General features: G+C 31.4%; 1 protein-coding gene across 1 annotated transcript in view; it reads right to left on the reverse strand.

Annotated features, from left to right (window-relative positions):
• Positions 1 to 12,761, reverse strand: part of LOC111697490 (sn1-specific diacylglycerol lipase alpha) — a 33,438-nt gene that overhangs the window by 8,835 nt on the left and 11,842 nt on the right. Inside the window, exons 12-22 of the mRNA XM_023467512.1 lie at positions 12,189 to 12,279; positions 11,334 to 11,431; positions 10,349 to 10,465; positions 9,728 to 9,824; positions 9,025 to 9,159; positions 8,140 to 8,217; positions 7,743 to 7,850; positions 6,357 to 6,472; positions 5,636 to 5,685; positions 5,291 to 5,382; positions 3,973 to 4,029 (exon numbers count right to left, since the gene is read on the reverse strand). Of these exons, the coding sequence (XP_023323280.1) occupies positions 3,973 to 4,029; positions 5,291 to 5,382; positions 5,636 to 5,685; positions 6,357 to 6,472; positions 7,743 to 7,850; positions 8,140 to 8,217; positions 9,025 to 9,159; positions 9,728 to 9,824; positions 10,349 to 10,465; positions 11,334 to 11,431; positions 12,189 to 12,279 (1,039 nt within the window). The remainder of the gene's footprint in view (positions 1 to 3,972; positions 4,030 to 5,290; positions 5,383 to 5,635; positions 5,686 to 6,356; positions 6,473 to 7,742; positions 7,851 to 8,139; positions 8,218 to 9,024; positions 9,160 to 9,727; positions 9,825 to 10,348; positions 10,466 to 11,333; positions 11,432 to 12,188; positions 12,280 to 12,761) is intronic.

Raw genomic sequence — 12,761 nt, forward strand, 5'->3', positions numbered from 1 at the left:
GGGCTTTTCAAAAATGTATAATTTGTCATTTTTTGGACAAATTTTTTTTTGCAAACATTTTTACTATAAAACTGGATTTTGCGATAAAAAATTCAATTTTTGCAAATTTGCAAATTTTTTTGCAGATTCTAAAAGTAGAGCACAAGAGCTTTCCAATGATGTATCATTTGTCATATTTGGACATCAAACATGGGATTTAGAGGGGGGTCAAATTGACCCCCCCCCCCAGCATATCCTGGTTTTCAAGTACCCCAGCAGAGATAGGGTTAACATATTTGCCTCAAATTTTTAATGAGGAACTCAGTAGCACAACGTGAATGGTCTTTGCTTTGTTTTTAGATTCTAAGTTGAGCGATTCTGCTTCTATATGGAAAAATGGGTAAACTCTTAATTTACGACAACGCGCGGGTAAACGGTGGGACTATATATGACTACCCTGGGCAACGTTGGGTTTCCAAGCTTGTCTAATATGAGATAGATGTTAAATGTATATATTATTTTTGTTGTTTACTTTAAACTATATGTTTATTTATGTTTGAAAAAAGTTTTGGTTTATAAATATTTACAGGGTTGAGAGACTGGGAGTAAACAGCAACCAGTCACGTTTTCTAAACTACACTTTTCGTACTTTATATCTTCTTATCTACTTTATATAAAGCTGCTTGTATGTTGATCATAACTCAGGAACCCCTTCACTAATTTGCCTCAAATGTTTACTGAGGAACTCGGTAGAACAACGGCAATGTTTAAAAGGCCTAAGTTGAATTGGTTTACTAACTTTGCTTCCAAGCGAAGCTGGGTTCCCAAGCTAGTAAGACAATATTTTTTACATAAAATTAGTAATCTTTGTTTGTTTGTTTGTATGTCCGATCATAACTCATGACCCCCTAACCGATTTGCCTCAAATTTTGATTGGGGATCTCGGTAAGCCACGGGAATGTACTATAGCTAGGTTTAAAAGGTCTGAGTTGAATCTTAATTAGGAAAACAAATTTGTTTTCAATCAAAGCTGGGTTCCCGAGCCAAGTAAGACAATATTTTTACATAAAAAGACCCAATTTTCTGAAATAAAAATGAAGTAAGATGCAATTAAAACAATGCAATTAAAACAATGCAATTTAAACAATGCAATTTAAACAATGCAATTAAAACAATGCAATTAAAACAATGCAATTAAAACAGTGCAATTAAATCAATGCAATTAAAACAATGCAATTAAAACAATGCAATCAAAACTAAAGAATCAATACTTTTTTATGTTAGAAACTCTATATTTTTTTCATTTGTGCCAGAATCCCCCCCCCCCCAACTCCCATTTTTAGTTTTCTATTTACAGTTGAAGGGTTGAATTACATTTGTCTATAAAATGAAAGTGCAGTGGATTGTAAACAAAGCAATTGTTAGAGAAATCAATTTATATTTTTTTTATATATTCAATCCCGCTTCTTTTATTTAGATTGAAAATGTTCAAATGGTTTACTGTGATCTTGACGTTTGTAGCCTGGTTGGTGTCGGTCGACTCTACACTTGGTAGTCCAGACTGGATAGTACCACTGAATGCGTATACTGTACATGTTGTACCGGATCGGATCTTGCAAAGTTTAGAGTGATGTGGTGTGTTCAGGGGGAGTTAGGAAGATGACTGTTAGCTGGACCCAGATCATTCAAGATGGTGATATTCAAGTAACTTGTAAACCTCTTTTATAACAACATTATATATATATGTATAATTTTTTAAAATCTTAAATGTCGTCTTCTTATTCCAAAATTTGACGAAGTCTTGTAAAGAAAGACCATTGTGGTTTAGATTGGAAATTTTTGAGAACATTTAAATATTTTCATAGTTTAAATTCTAATTTTCCCCCTCCAAATTCTGATTTTCTCCCCCCCCCCAAAATTCTGTTTTCCCCCTCCAAATTCTGATTTTCGCATCCATATTCTAATTTTCTCCCTCCAAATTCTAATCTTCCCCTCCAAAATATTCTAATTTACTCCCTTCCAAATTATCCTGATTTTATCGTTAATTCTTCAATGCTCTGGATTTTCCATTTTCAATCTGTCAATAAAGCCATATTATAAACAAAATATTTCAGTCAAATATTGTGAATGCTAAGTGCATATTCGTAAAAAGGAAAATGTATTTTGGGTGAAAGGAAACATGTTTCAGCTGAACCACCAGGAAAAATCGAATTTTTTATTCAAATGAAAAATCAGCGGTTGTCAAAATTTATGAACAGAGAGCAGTTGTAGGTTAGCAGGTAAAGAAATAATTCTACTTTGACAAGTTTAAGCTAGACTTGGCATGAAAAGATGAATAAAATGATTAGAATGAATAGAATGAATAAAATGAATAGAATGAATAAAATATATAGAATAAATAAAATGAAAGAATGAACAAAATAAATCTATCTATCTATCTATCTATCTATCTATCTATCTATCTATCTATCTATCTATCTATCTATCTATCCATCTATATATCTATTTATCTTTCTATTTATCTATATATCTACCTATTCATGCCTCTGTATTCTATTCAAGTCTGTTCTAGATAAATCACCAACATCTTAACTTTTCACACAAGATATATAAAGCTTTCACCGTAGTCTAAACCTGAACCTAAACCTAAACCTTAACCTAAACCTACACCTAAAACTAAAACTAAACCTAAGCCTGGACTTAAACCTAACCTTAAACTTAAATCTGAACCTAAATTTAACCTAAATTTGGACCTACAGCAGTTCTGAACCTGAAGTTCTAAAACTAAACATAATCATAAACCTATACATAAACCTATGTAAGCTGGGTTCTTGTCGCCTATAAGTCGGCCTGGTACTTTAATAATCCAAAGTTTGCCTTGTAAACCAAACCCTGAGAATTAACGCTTAACATGCCTAATTTAAAGGGGTTTCTCGTTAAACCTCTCATTCTCCTCAATTATTGAAAACTTTTCCTTTAAAGATTAAATCCTTAATATAAAAGCTGTAAAGTTACCCTAGTGCATAGTTTTAAATTCATCTAACTTTAATGAAATATATTTTATATGATCAATAAACCTATCATAAAATGTTCTTAAAATACCTTAACGATTATTATACAACCTTAAGTCTCTTCCACTTAGGTTTTCCGGCGAAAATTTAGCATTTTTCAAGAAAAAGTTTGCTAATTTCTACAGAAAATTTTCGCGAAATTTTACACTTTTTCGCGAAAGTTTTCTTTCGCTGGAAACCCTACTTACATGTTAAGATTGCGGGATGGAAATTATCAAACCGGGGAAGTTATGAAAAATATATATCAGAATTAAGCGCGCCCCCCCCCTTAAATTTAAACCTGAAATTTAAAATTACGTCTGCTACCACCGTTTCTTTAATGTTGCATTAATCTAATCAGCTTACCCAGGAAACCAAAAAACGTTCAATAGTTGTACATTTAAAAAATCATCAATAAAAATGAAAAAATTAAATTAAATTAAAATTGCAGCTTTATAGTTTTTAACGCTAAATAAATACAAAATTAAGTTTTTGTTAAAGAAAATGTTTCTACCATTTTCATATTTCAAAATATTTCGGTTATAAAATTGGATTATGAATTTTGACTAAATACAAATTAGGCTCAAACATATTTCTGAGAATTTCTGGAAAAGTTTTTCCAGAAATTAATTATTTTTGTATAATATACTGGGATCTACACAATTTTGAAATTCAAATTGGGCCATCTTAGAAATGTCATCAGGGCATCTCCCAATTTTATTTATATCTTACCCACACTTTTGCACTTTTCTGTAGCCTTGTTCATCTTAAAGCATTGTTTTCAAGTTTACATATTGTAATCAATTTTAGATCAGAAATTCTAAATTTTTATTTAATTTAATATTGATATGTTTATCAGACATTGCTTTTAAAAACCCAATTTTAAACAATTCACAACAATTTTAAGTTGATTAAAACTCTTGTTAAATATTTGTTGTCTCACCTCTGAATAGTCAGGATTTCCTCGTGTACAGATTACAGACTGAGACAGTGTCTTCCACTGAATATAAACAAGGAGAATTGAATACAAGGAGGGGCAATAGGGTTTCCGTGCACTTTGCTGTGACGTTTTTGGACTGCTGGAGAACTAGTTTTTGCGTAACAACAATAATAAAGATTGTAAACAATAACACAAATGATAAACAGACATTTGGTGTATCTCTGGCGTTAGATGAAGATTCACCGTATACTAACTCATGTTTGTTTACATTAGATCGGCTGCCTTTATTATTGTTGTTACGCAAAAACTAGTTCTCCAGCAGCCAAAAAACGTCACAGTAAAGTGTACGGAAACCCTATTGCCCCCTCCTTGTATTCAATTCTCCTTAAATATAAATATAGATAGTATACAATACATTGCTCATTTTACATGTCATAGACTGATACTGTGTTAGTTAGCGTCATTGTGAATATCAATACAATGAAGACATCTTTCTATTTCCATTTTTGATTTCTACCAAGCACAGCGCTTTCAAAAAGTATGGATACACATAAAGATGAAAAAAGCTTCTTTTTGATTACTTGTAAATTTTTGATTTGAAAAATCTTGTTGAAAACAAACTATAATAGAAAAGTCGTCTTGATTGTATTGATATACATGTTGATCACTGTGCAATAAAAGATAATTCTTTAAAAATCCATGTTTAGAGGACTAAGGTATGTGGATGTTAGTTACAGATGGCCAAACCCCATGGACCAAATTGACTACAATTTTTGGGGGGAACCCATGAGTACCCCGAAGTAACATGGGCTACAAAAACAGATTTTTTTCTTTCAAATTAAATTTTTTTGCAGTGTTTTTAAAATTCCACACTTTGCACTTCAGCCTTTAGTTTCTTAGATAAGAGTACAGTGTAAAATTTAAGAATTGTACGCACTGTTAGTAAAAAAGTAATGTTTCTCTAAAAAAGGAAACAAATGTATCATTTATCGGGATTCAATGATAAACCCTTGGGCTACGCCCTCGGGGTTATCATTGAATTCCTCGGGGGTTTAAATTTCCATTGATTCTAATTTGTATGAGAGTAAATGACATTTCTTTTTAAAGAGGGGATTCAATGATAAACCCGAGGGCTTGCGGATTTTGCGGATTTTTTTTTGCCTTTGTAGATTTTCAAAGTATCTTTCAATGAAAATATCCCGGCGGGATTAAATGAAAATTGTTGCATACCAAAAAACCAGCTTTTTATAAAGGAATGTTAATGTATCCTCCGACCGTAGGGTTTCAAGTTTTGATCCAGTTTTGGGCATGTTCCTTTTACCTTGTTCTCTGGACTGTTCTTGATGGTGGCCATCAGCTCATGTCTCAGGGTCTCCAGCTGGTTCATACCCAACCTAGGGACTACATCCTTACCTATAAGAAATACATAAATAAACAAATAGTATAGGTTAGTAATATTATTCTTCTTCTTTAATTATTTAATCAAAAACAGGGTTTTGTTTTTGAACAAACATTTTTGCAAAATTGGCTGGTAGGCTTAACTCCTTACTTATAATATATTTATCTCTATATTTACAAACACTAGCCACCTTATATATTTTAATAAAAGATTGAAGTTTCAATAGAAGACAATCATAACAACAATAATCATAATAATAATACCTACCCACAACAACACTTGTTATAAACTCTTTACTGGCCAGCATAGCTTGCTCACTAAAAATAAATTTTAATATTATTCTTATTTATTTTAAAGTCTAAAACTTTGTAGAACTTCTTAGGTAACATAGTTACCTAAGATAAGAAGTCCACCTGGTCGTAATAACCTGTAGCATAGTTACCTAAGATATCCACCTGGTCGTAATAATGTGTAACATAGTTACCTAAGAAGTCCACCTGGTGGTGATAACATGTAACACAGTTACCTGAGAAGTCCACCTGGTCATGATAACGTGTAGCATTGTTACCTAAGAAGTCCACTTGGTAGTGAAAACTTGTAGCATTGTTACCTAAGAAGGCCACCTGGTGGTGGTAACATGTAACATAGTTACCTAAGAAGGCCACCTGGTGGTGGTAACGTGTAACATAGTTAGCTAAGAAGTTCACCTGGTCATGATAACATGTAATATAGTTACCTAAGAAGGCCACCTGGTGGTGGTAACGTGTAACATAGTTAGCTAAAAAGTTCACCAGGTCGTGATAACATGTAATATAGTTACCTAAGAAGGCCACCTGGTGGTGGTAACATGTAACATAGTTAGCTAAGAAGGCCACCTGGTGGTGGTAACATGTAACATAGTTAGCTAAGAAGTTCACCTGGTCGTGATAACATGTAATATAGTTACCTAAGAAGTCCACCTGGTGGTGGTAACATGTAATATAGTTACCTAAGAAGTCCACCTGGTGGTGAAAATGCAAAACAAGTAATGTTTGGGAATTCTTGTTTAAGTAGAATAGCAAGTATGGCTGCTGTACCACCACCAAGAGAATGCCCGACGCAAACCTGAAATTTAAAAAAAATGATTTTAAAGCCATTTTAAAAAGAATTTAAAGGTAGATAATAGATATACGTTTATTGGAGATGGAAAGGAATTGAGTCTTCGCCACAAACTCTGATTTTCTAACTTCTATATCTTTGCCTTTCAATGTCGTAGACCTTTGATATTTTAAACTATTATTTCTGCTGGAGCTTATAATCTAAGTTTGAAATATTTAAGATTTACACCATCAGGTTCGCTAGATATAGGGATTGGAAAATTTCAGTTTGTTGCAAAGACTCAATTCCTTTATAAATACTCCCCCCTTCACATAAAAGAGTTTATCCCGGAAACAAATGATGTCTCTCTGGGTCTGAGTTTCTCTTTGATTTCCTGAAACCCGGTGAAACCCTGCCATGTCATTAATAAAACCTGGAATTCAACAGAATCAAAAGATCATAAAACTAAACAGAATTCAAGGGAAAATTGGCTTCACTCACAATACAGGATTTTCTTAGAATTTAAAGCTGCAAACAATCACAAGATAGTTCTTATGGTAAACTAAACTCAAGAAACTATTATTTTTAAATAAAAATATTTTTAAACAAAATTTAAAAAGAGCAGTGAATTTTTTTTCTCTGACTTTTGAATCTTCTATTTATCTGATCATACATCTGTTTAGTTTCTTCTCTTTTAGATCTAAACATTCTAGTCTCTTGAAGACAAGGGAAAAATGCATTTGACACATATTTCTGATTAATACTATTCTTTAATTTGATATCTTGGCTGTATTTACAGTTTTCAGTAATGTCTGACTCAACAACTGTTGAAGTTTAGCTTCAAAACACAATTTACTCAATATTCTTACAGGTTGGAAAAATAAAAATCAAACTGCACTAAGGGGGGTTTTCTGAGGATATCTTTTGTCAGAATTCTGCCTTAACAATTAAACTTTTATGTACATTCATAATAAATAATAAAATTCAAATAAATAATTTATGGTATTGTATCTATACAACTTGTTTCATGCTTTTGTAATCTTCAGGATACTAAAGCAAAGTTTTCTGCAAGGAGATGGAGCATTTTTTATATTTAGATTACAGGGTGTCCAAAAAACGAAGAGTATTCTCAAAATTTAAGTCATTTTCCTACGCAATGAGTGTAAAATATTGCATGACTAAAAATAATAATTCTATGGGCTACTAAGTTTTAAACCATTTCCATAAATGAGATATGATGTTGTTAATGGCAAAGCCAATAATTGACTCCAAGTACGAAAGGGTGAATAAAGCTTACCAATGGGAATGATCTTGTCCCCGACTCTGTTCTCCAATTAAAAGCCTTCTCCAACAAGTTTTCATCCATTAATTTCTTGTAAATATAATCAGCTGCTTGAACCATGCCCTAAATATGGAAAAGCATAGTTGCTTTCTTATGATATATTATATTACAAAAACCTTTGCAAGGCCACTTTAAGCAACCTAAAGGTAAAACTTGTGGTATCTGAACCTTGTTACTTCATGTGCTTAGACAGTCAATTTTTGACGGATTAAACTTTGGAAACCTCAATGGTGTCAGAGATAGACAACTTTCCTTCGATTGGCATAACATCAAAATAAAAAATCCGTAGATCGAAAATGGCAAGAATTAGGATATGATAAATTAATGAATGGACTAATAATATATCATTTACCTTGTGTCCTTTAAAATCTTCGTTAACTGGCTTTAAGGGTAGAATTTCAGATTCTGCATTCAGATCAGTAATTATATCCTTGAATCAAAACAAAAATCATAATATTAATGAAAATTATAATGAAGATAATATAAATAATAATAATGATATATAATTTTTAACACTAAAATAATTAAATGAGTGTGTAAATTTTAGAATTTGAAAAATTTATTTTAAATGTTTTTTAATATTTTGTGTAAAACTCATAAACATATCTCAACATAAATATAATAAAGCCCTTCTCTTCTATAAATATGCTTTGCTTGTCTGGGTGTTGATGAAACCCTTGAGCTACAAAAACTAAAGAAAAAATTTTTTTTTTTAAATCTAAACTTTATCTTTAAAAAATTCCACAGACAATGCTGGGCACATTATATTAATTCATAAAATTAGAATAAGATTTTTGCTTGATATTGACTAATTATTCTGGAAAAAATCCAACACCAATAAATCTGAAATAGTTTATCATCTCTATTTGTATAAAAGTTCTAAGTTCAATGAGAAAAGTTTCTTACATTAATTTCAAACTCAGGTAATTTATTCCACTGCAGTGTGGAATATTATATAAAGTAGAAAATGTTTTTTGATGACTGAAAATTCTTCAAGTTATGTTCATAAAAACAATATAATAAATGATGCTTAATGAATCAAGAACAAAATTACAAAAGCAAATAAGACAGAAATAAATTTGTTAAACCCTTTAGTTTCTAGTGACACATTATGGCTGGCATTGACTGTGACATAAATTCAGAAATTTAAAAGGTACTGTTGTGAATCACACATGCTACTCTATTAATGAAGGAGGTCCCTTGAAGTTATGTCTTCAGCCCCTTTCATAATTTCTACCTGCATGGACAAAGTTCCACGAATGCTGATGACAATTCGAGCCTTGTCAAAGTCGACTCCAATAAAGAATGGAGTCTCTCCGACATCGACATGATAAGTTGCATATACGATCTCTGTCGAATCCAGATGACAGACCTAAACATGTGAAATGTGCAACAGACTCATACAAAAATGTTAAAATTTAATCAGGGCAGTCCAGTTACACAATAAAAAGAACCAACAACTCAAAATAATAAATTTTCAGTAAAAAAAAAAAAAATCTTGACGTATTTTTATCAGACATCGGTTTAAAGGGAAAAACCTTTGAGAATCAGATGTAGAAGGAGGATCACCTGAAATTAAGTCTACTTTCCCTTTAATCCAAGAATTGTCAATAATCAATGTCCATTAGTAATTTGACCAGGTAAAGCAATAATTTAAACAATATTTAATCAATGATTTGATTTTGTAAATCAATAGTTTGACATTGTAAATCCATGATTTTATATTTGCAAATCAATGATTTCATGTGGTAAATCAATGATTTGATATAGGGAATAATGGTTTGATGTAGGGAATCAATAATTTGATGTAGGGAATAATGATTTGATGTAGGGAATCAATGATTTGATGTAGAAAATCAATGATTTCATGTTGTAAGTCAATAATTTGATGTAGGGAATCTATTATTTGACGTGATAAATCGATGAATATAAAGATTGACCTGTTTAAGGGCTGCATAATTGCATAGACAACAATTATCCTCCAGGATTACTGAGTTTACATCTACTTTATGATTGCAGCAGCTCATGCAGCAACAGCTAGAAGAAAATAATATTTTAGAAGGGTCGGAAATATTAATATAATAACAATAAAGAAATTTAATCTAGAAGCTTTAAAATAATATAAAGCTCTATCACAATATTGCTTGATTTTAAATAAATAAATATACCACCTTCTTTTATCATCATTTAAAACAATTTTATTTTGCTCTGACAGTTAGATAGATAGAAACCCAGACAGCAATTGATTTTGTGCCGTATTATATGCTGAGCCCGCGATTTAAAAAATTTGGGAAACACGGCTCGAGTCTAAGCTATCGTTGGGCCTTATTTATGGTTTGAGCTTTCGGATTAAAGCTGCATCTTATTTTTCACAGATTTAAGTTCAAATAATTTTTAATATTCAATTTGGTGGATTTTCATGGCAGGACACAGAGCTGTCATCAGAGTTAGGTCAAAGATTGAGTCTTAAAGTCGGGTTTAAGGAATTACGGCTCGAGCCGAAGTTTTTAAATCCCATGCTCAGGATGCATGGTTGCAGAAATAAATATTTTGAACTGTACCTCAGACTTGAACATAGCCTCCACGCGGCCTTGTGTACCGGTACAGTTTTATTGTGTAGCAAGTACATAGGCCAGCCATAAGCCGCCAGGGCAAAGTGCATGTAATGTACAGTTTCTCTGTACAAAATACGGATGTAGATATTATTTAACTTTTTAGTATTCTTATATTTTATATTGATTTCATGAAGTTGTTTAAATCCATAAGTAAAAAAGATATTTTATAAAAAATTTATGATTCTTATATTTATATTGACTTCAACACTTTTTATTCTAAAAATGGAAAAAGATTGTATCACACAATTTTTCTACCTTTAATATCATGCGAATTAAAAAAACATTGACACCTCTCATGTACAATGTACAGTGTACATAAATATTCCATTATTATCAATGTACCATGGATAACATATATAATACATTTAATTTACATATCCAGTAGTCAAATATAATCATTACCACAAAAACATGTGTTAAAGATTTTGAGTTTATTATAATGGTTTGATTTTTTAGGACTAAATTCTATAAAATGTGTAAAATTCGAAGGCATTAATATAAATATATTTTAAAAAAATTTGTTTATTCTATCTAGCAATTCCTTTCTTAGTCGATCTCTATATTCAACAGTAAAAATCGCTTATATTGAGGCCAAATAAGCAACTTTTTGTTGAGTATAAGCAATTTTTCTATTTCGTAATTTAGAGTTAACGTGTAGCTTTGTCTGACAAAGAATCAAAAGGTGTCATTGCGAATGACCCGAGGGAAGGTTCAAAAATGATCAAAATTTCAAAAATTTGTGTTTAAAATTTTTTTATTTTTGGAAAATTTAAAAAATGTGCGAAAAAATATTATGAAATCCGCAATTTTTTTGAAAGTTATTTTTTACAAAGAGAAGATGCTCGCAGAAAAAGCCACAATTAAAAGTTGATGTAGAAGATGGGCGCGAAGAGCCCTAAAAGCCTAGTATATATTTGTATATCCTGTATCCCTGAGTTTATCCAATTCTTGAGGATTGTTGAGCGCCACGAATTGTGTGTCTGGAGTGACTTTAACGCCTGACAGGAAATCGTAGACGTTGTTTGTCGGCTAAAAATAAAAATTAGAAAACAAAAGTTACGTTGAATCAGAGTAAATCTAATCACGTTAGATTGAAATCTTATTTACTTTCAATCATAATTAGTCTTATTGAGCCTAATAAACATGCTTAGAATTACTCATATGTAATCAAAAAACCTTGTTTTTCTCAAACCTGTAAAATTAAAAATACTGGAATAAGAAGACGAAATTCAAGCAATCTTCTTGGTTTTCTATGTTTAACCAATAGCATGAAAATTGAGGAAAAAGTGAAACCTAAATTATAAATAATTTTTTGGGGTTTAAAAAAGGATTTTTTTTACGACATCCATTTTTGATTTGGCAAAGAGTCTAGATATTTCATTCTTTTTTGGTAATTCTTTTAAAATTTACATTTAAATGCCAAATAAAGTAAATATTTAACCATTCATGACTTAGAAAGATTAAAAGTTGAAAAACAAACAAAACTGAACCAAGTCTGTTTGCTAAAAAGTATATTTATAAAATACAAGATATTTGAAATAACGTCAAAGGCTAAATACTTTATAGGTTCAGGGTTTTAAAGGAGCTTAGCCTGTGATTTGGACTACAAAAAAATATAAATAGTAGTAAATGTTTACCAAAGAATATCTCAAACTTAAATCGAAATAACGATTTTTCGTTAAGATATTTTGACAATGTACATCTAGCACAGGGTGTTAAAAAAGGCCCCTCCCCCTTTCAAATGGAACACTATTTAAGGCAATTTTTTTAGGGACCCCCTGTATACCTGAGAAATGGTTCGCTGGCGGGCAGCTTGCTGTCGTTTCCTGAGTAGTACTAGACCTACCAGGATATCCGTTGGTACCACGTCAAGATCTCTGGAGATTAAATCTTCTTATTATATTACAGTGATAACGAGAAACTCTGGAATAGGAAGACGACTTTTAGACTTAATTTATGAATTTTAATAGTCCAATGAACAGGAAATACATCAATTTTTCGATGTAAAAAGGCCCAATTCACTTTATAAGACTATTTGCTTTGTAACCACATCAAATACAATTATTTATTGCATTAATATCGTCTTCATATTCTATCGTTTTCTGGTAATCAATGTAAATGGCCAAATTTAAAAAAAATTGTTTTTTTTTTATTGATGGGACAGTTAAAAAAACACAAGAAGGACAAGGATTTTAAGGTGGCTCGGACGAAAAAATGAGGAAAATGTGGCTCGGAAGAGAATTATTGTGGCTGGTCTTATCTTCAATCGGTCAAATTGTGATCACAGCTTGATGGGATAATATTCGAAAAGTTAAATCAGCATGATATTCAAGGGGGCGGGGGTCACTATGAATGTCAA

Source organism: Eurytemora carolleeae, unplaced genomic scaffold (genome assembly GCF_000591075.1).
Source record: "Eurytemora carolleeae unplaced genomic scaffold, Eaff_2.0 scaffold240, whole genome shotgun sequence".
Classification (NCBI taxonomy): domain Eukaryota; kingdom Metazoa; phylum Arthropoda; class Copepoda; order Calanoida; family Temoridae; genus Eurytemora; species Eurytemora carolleeae.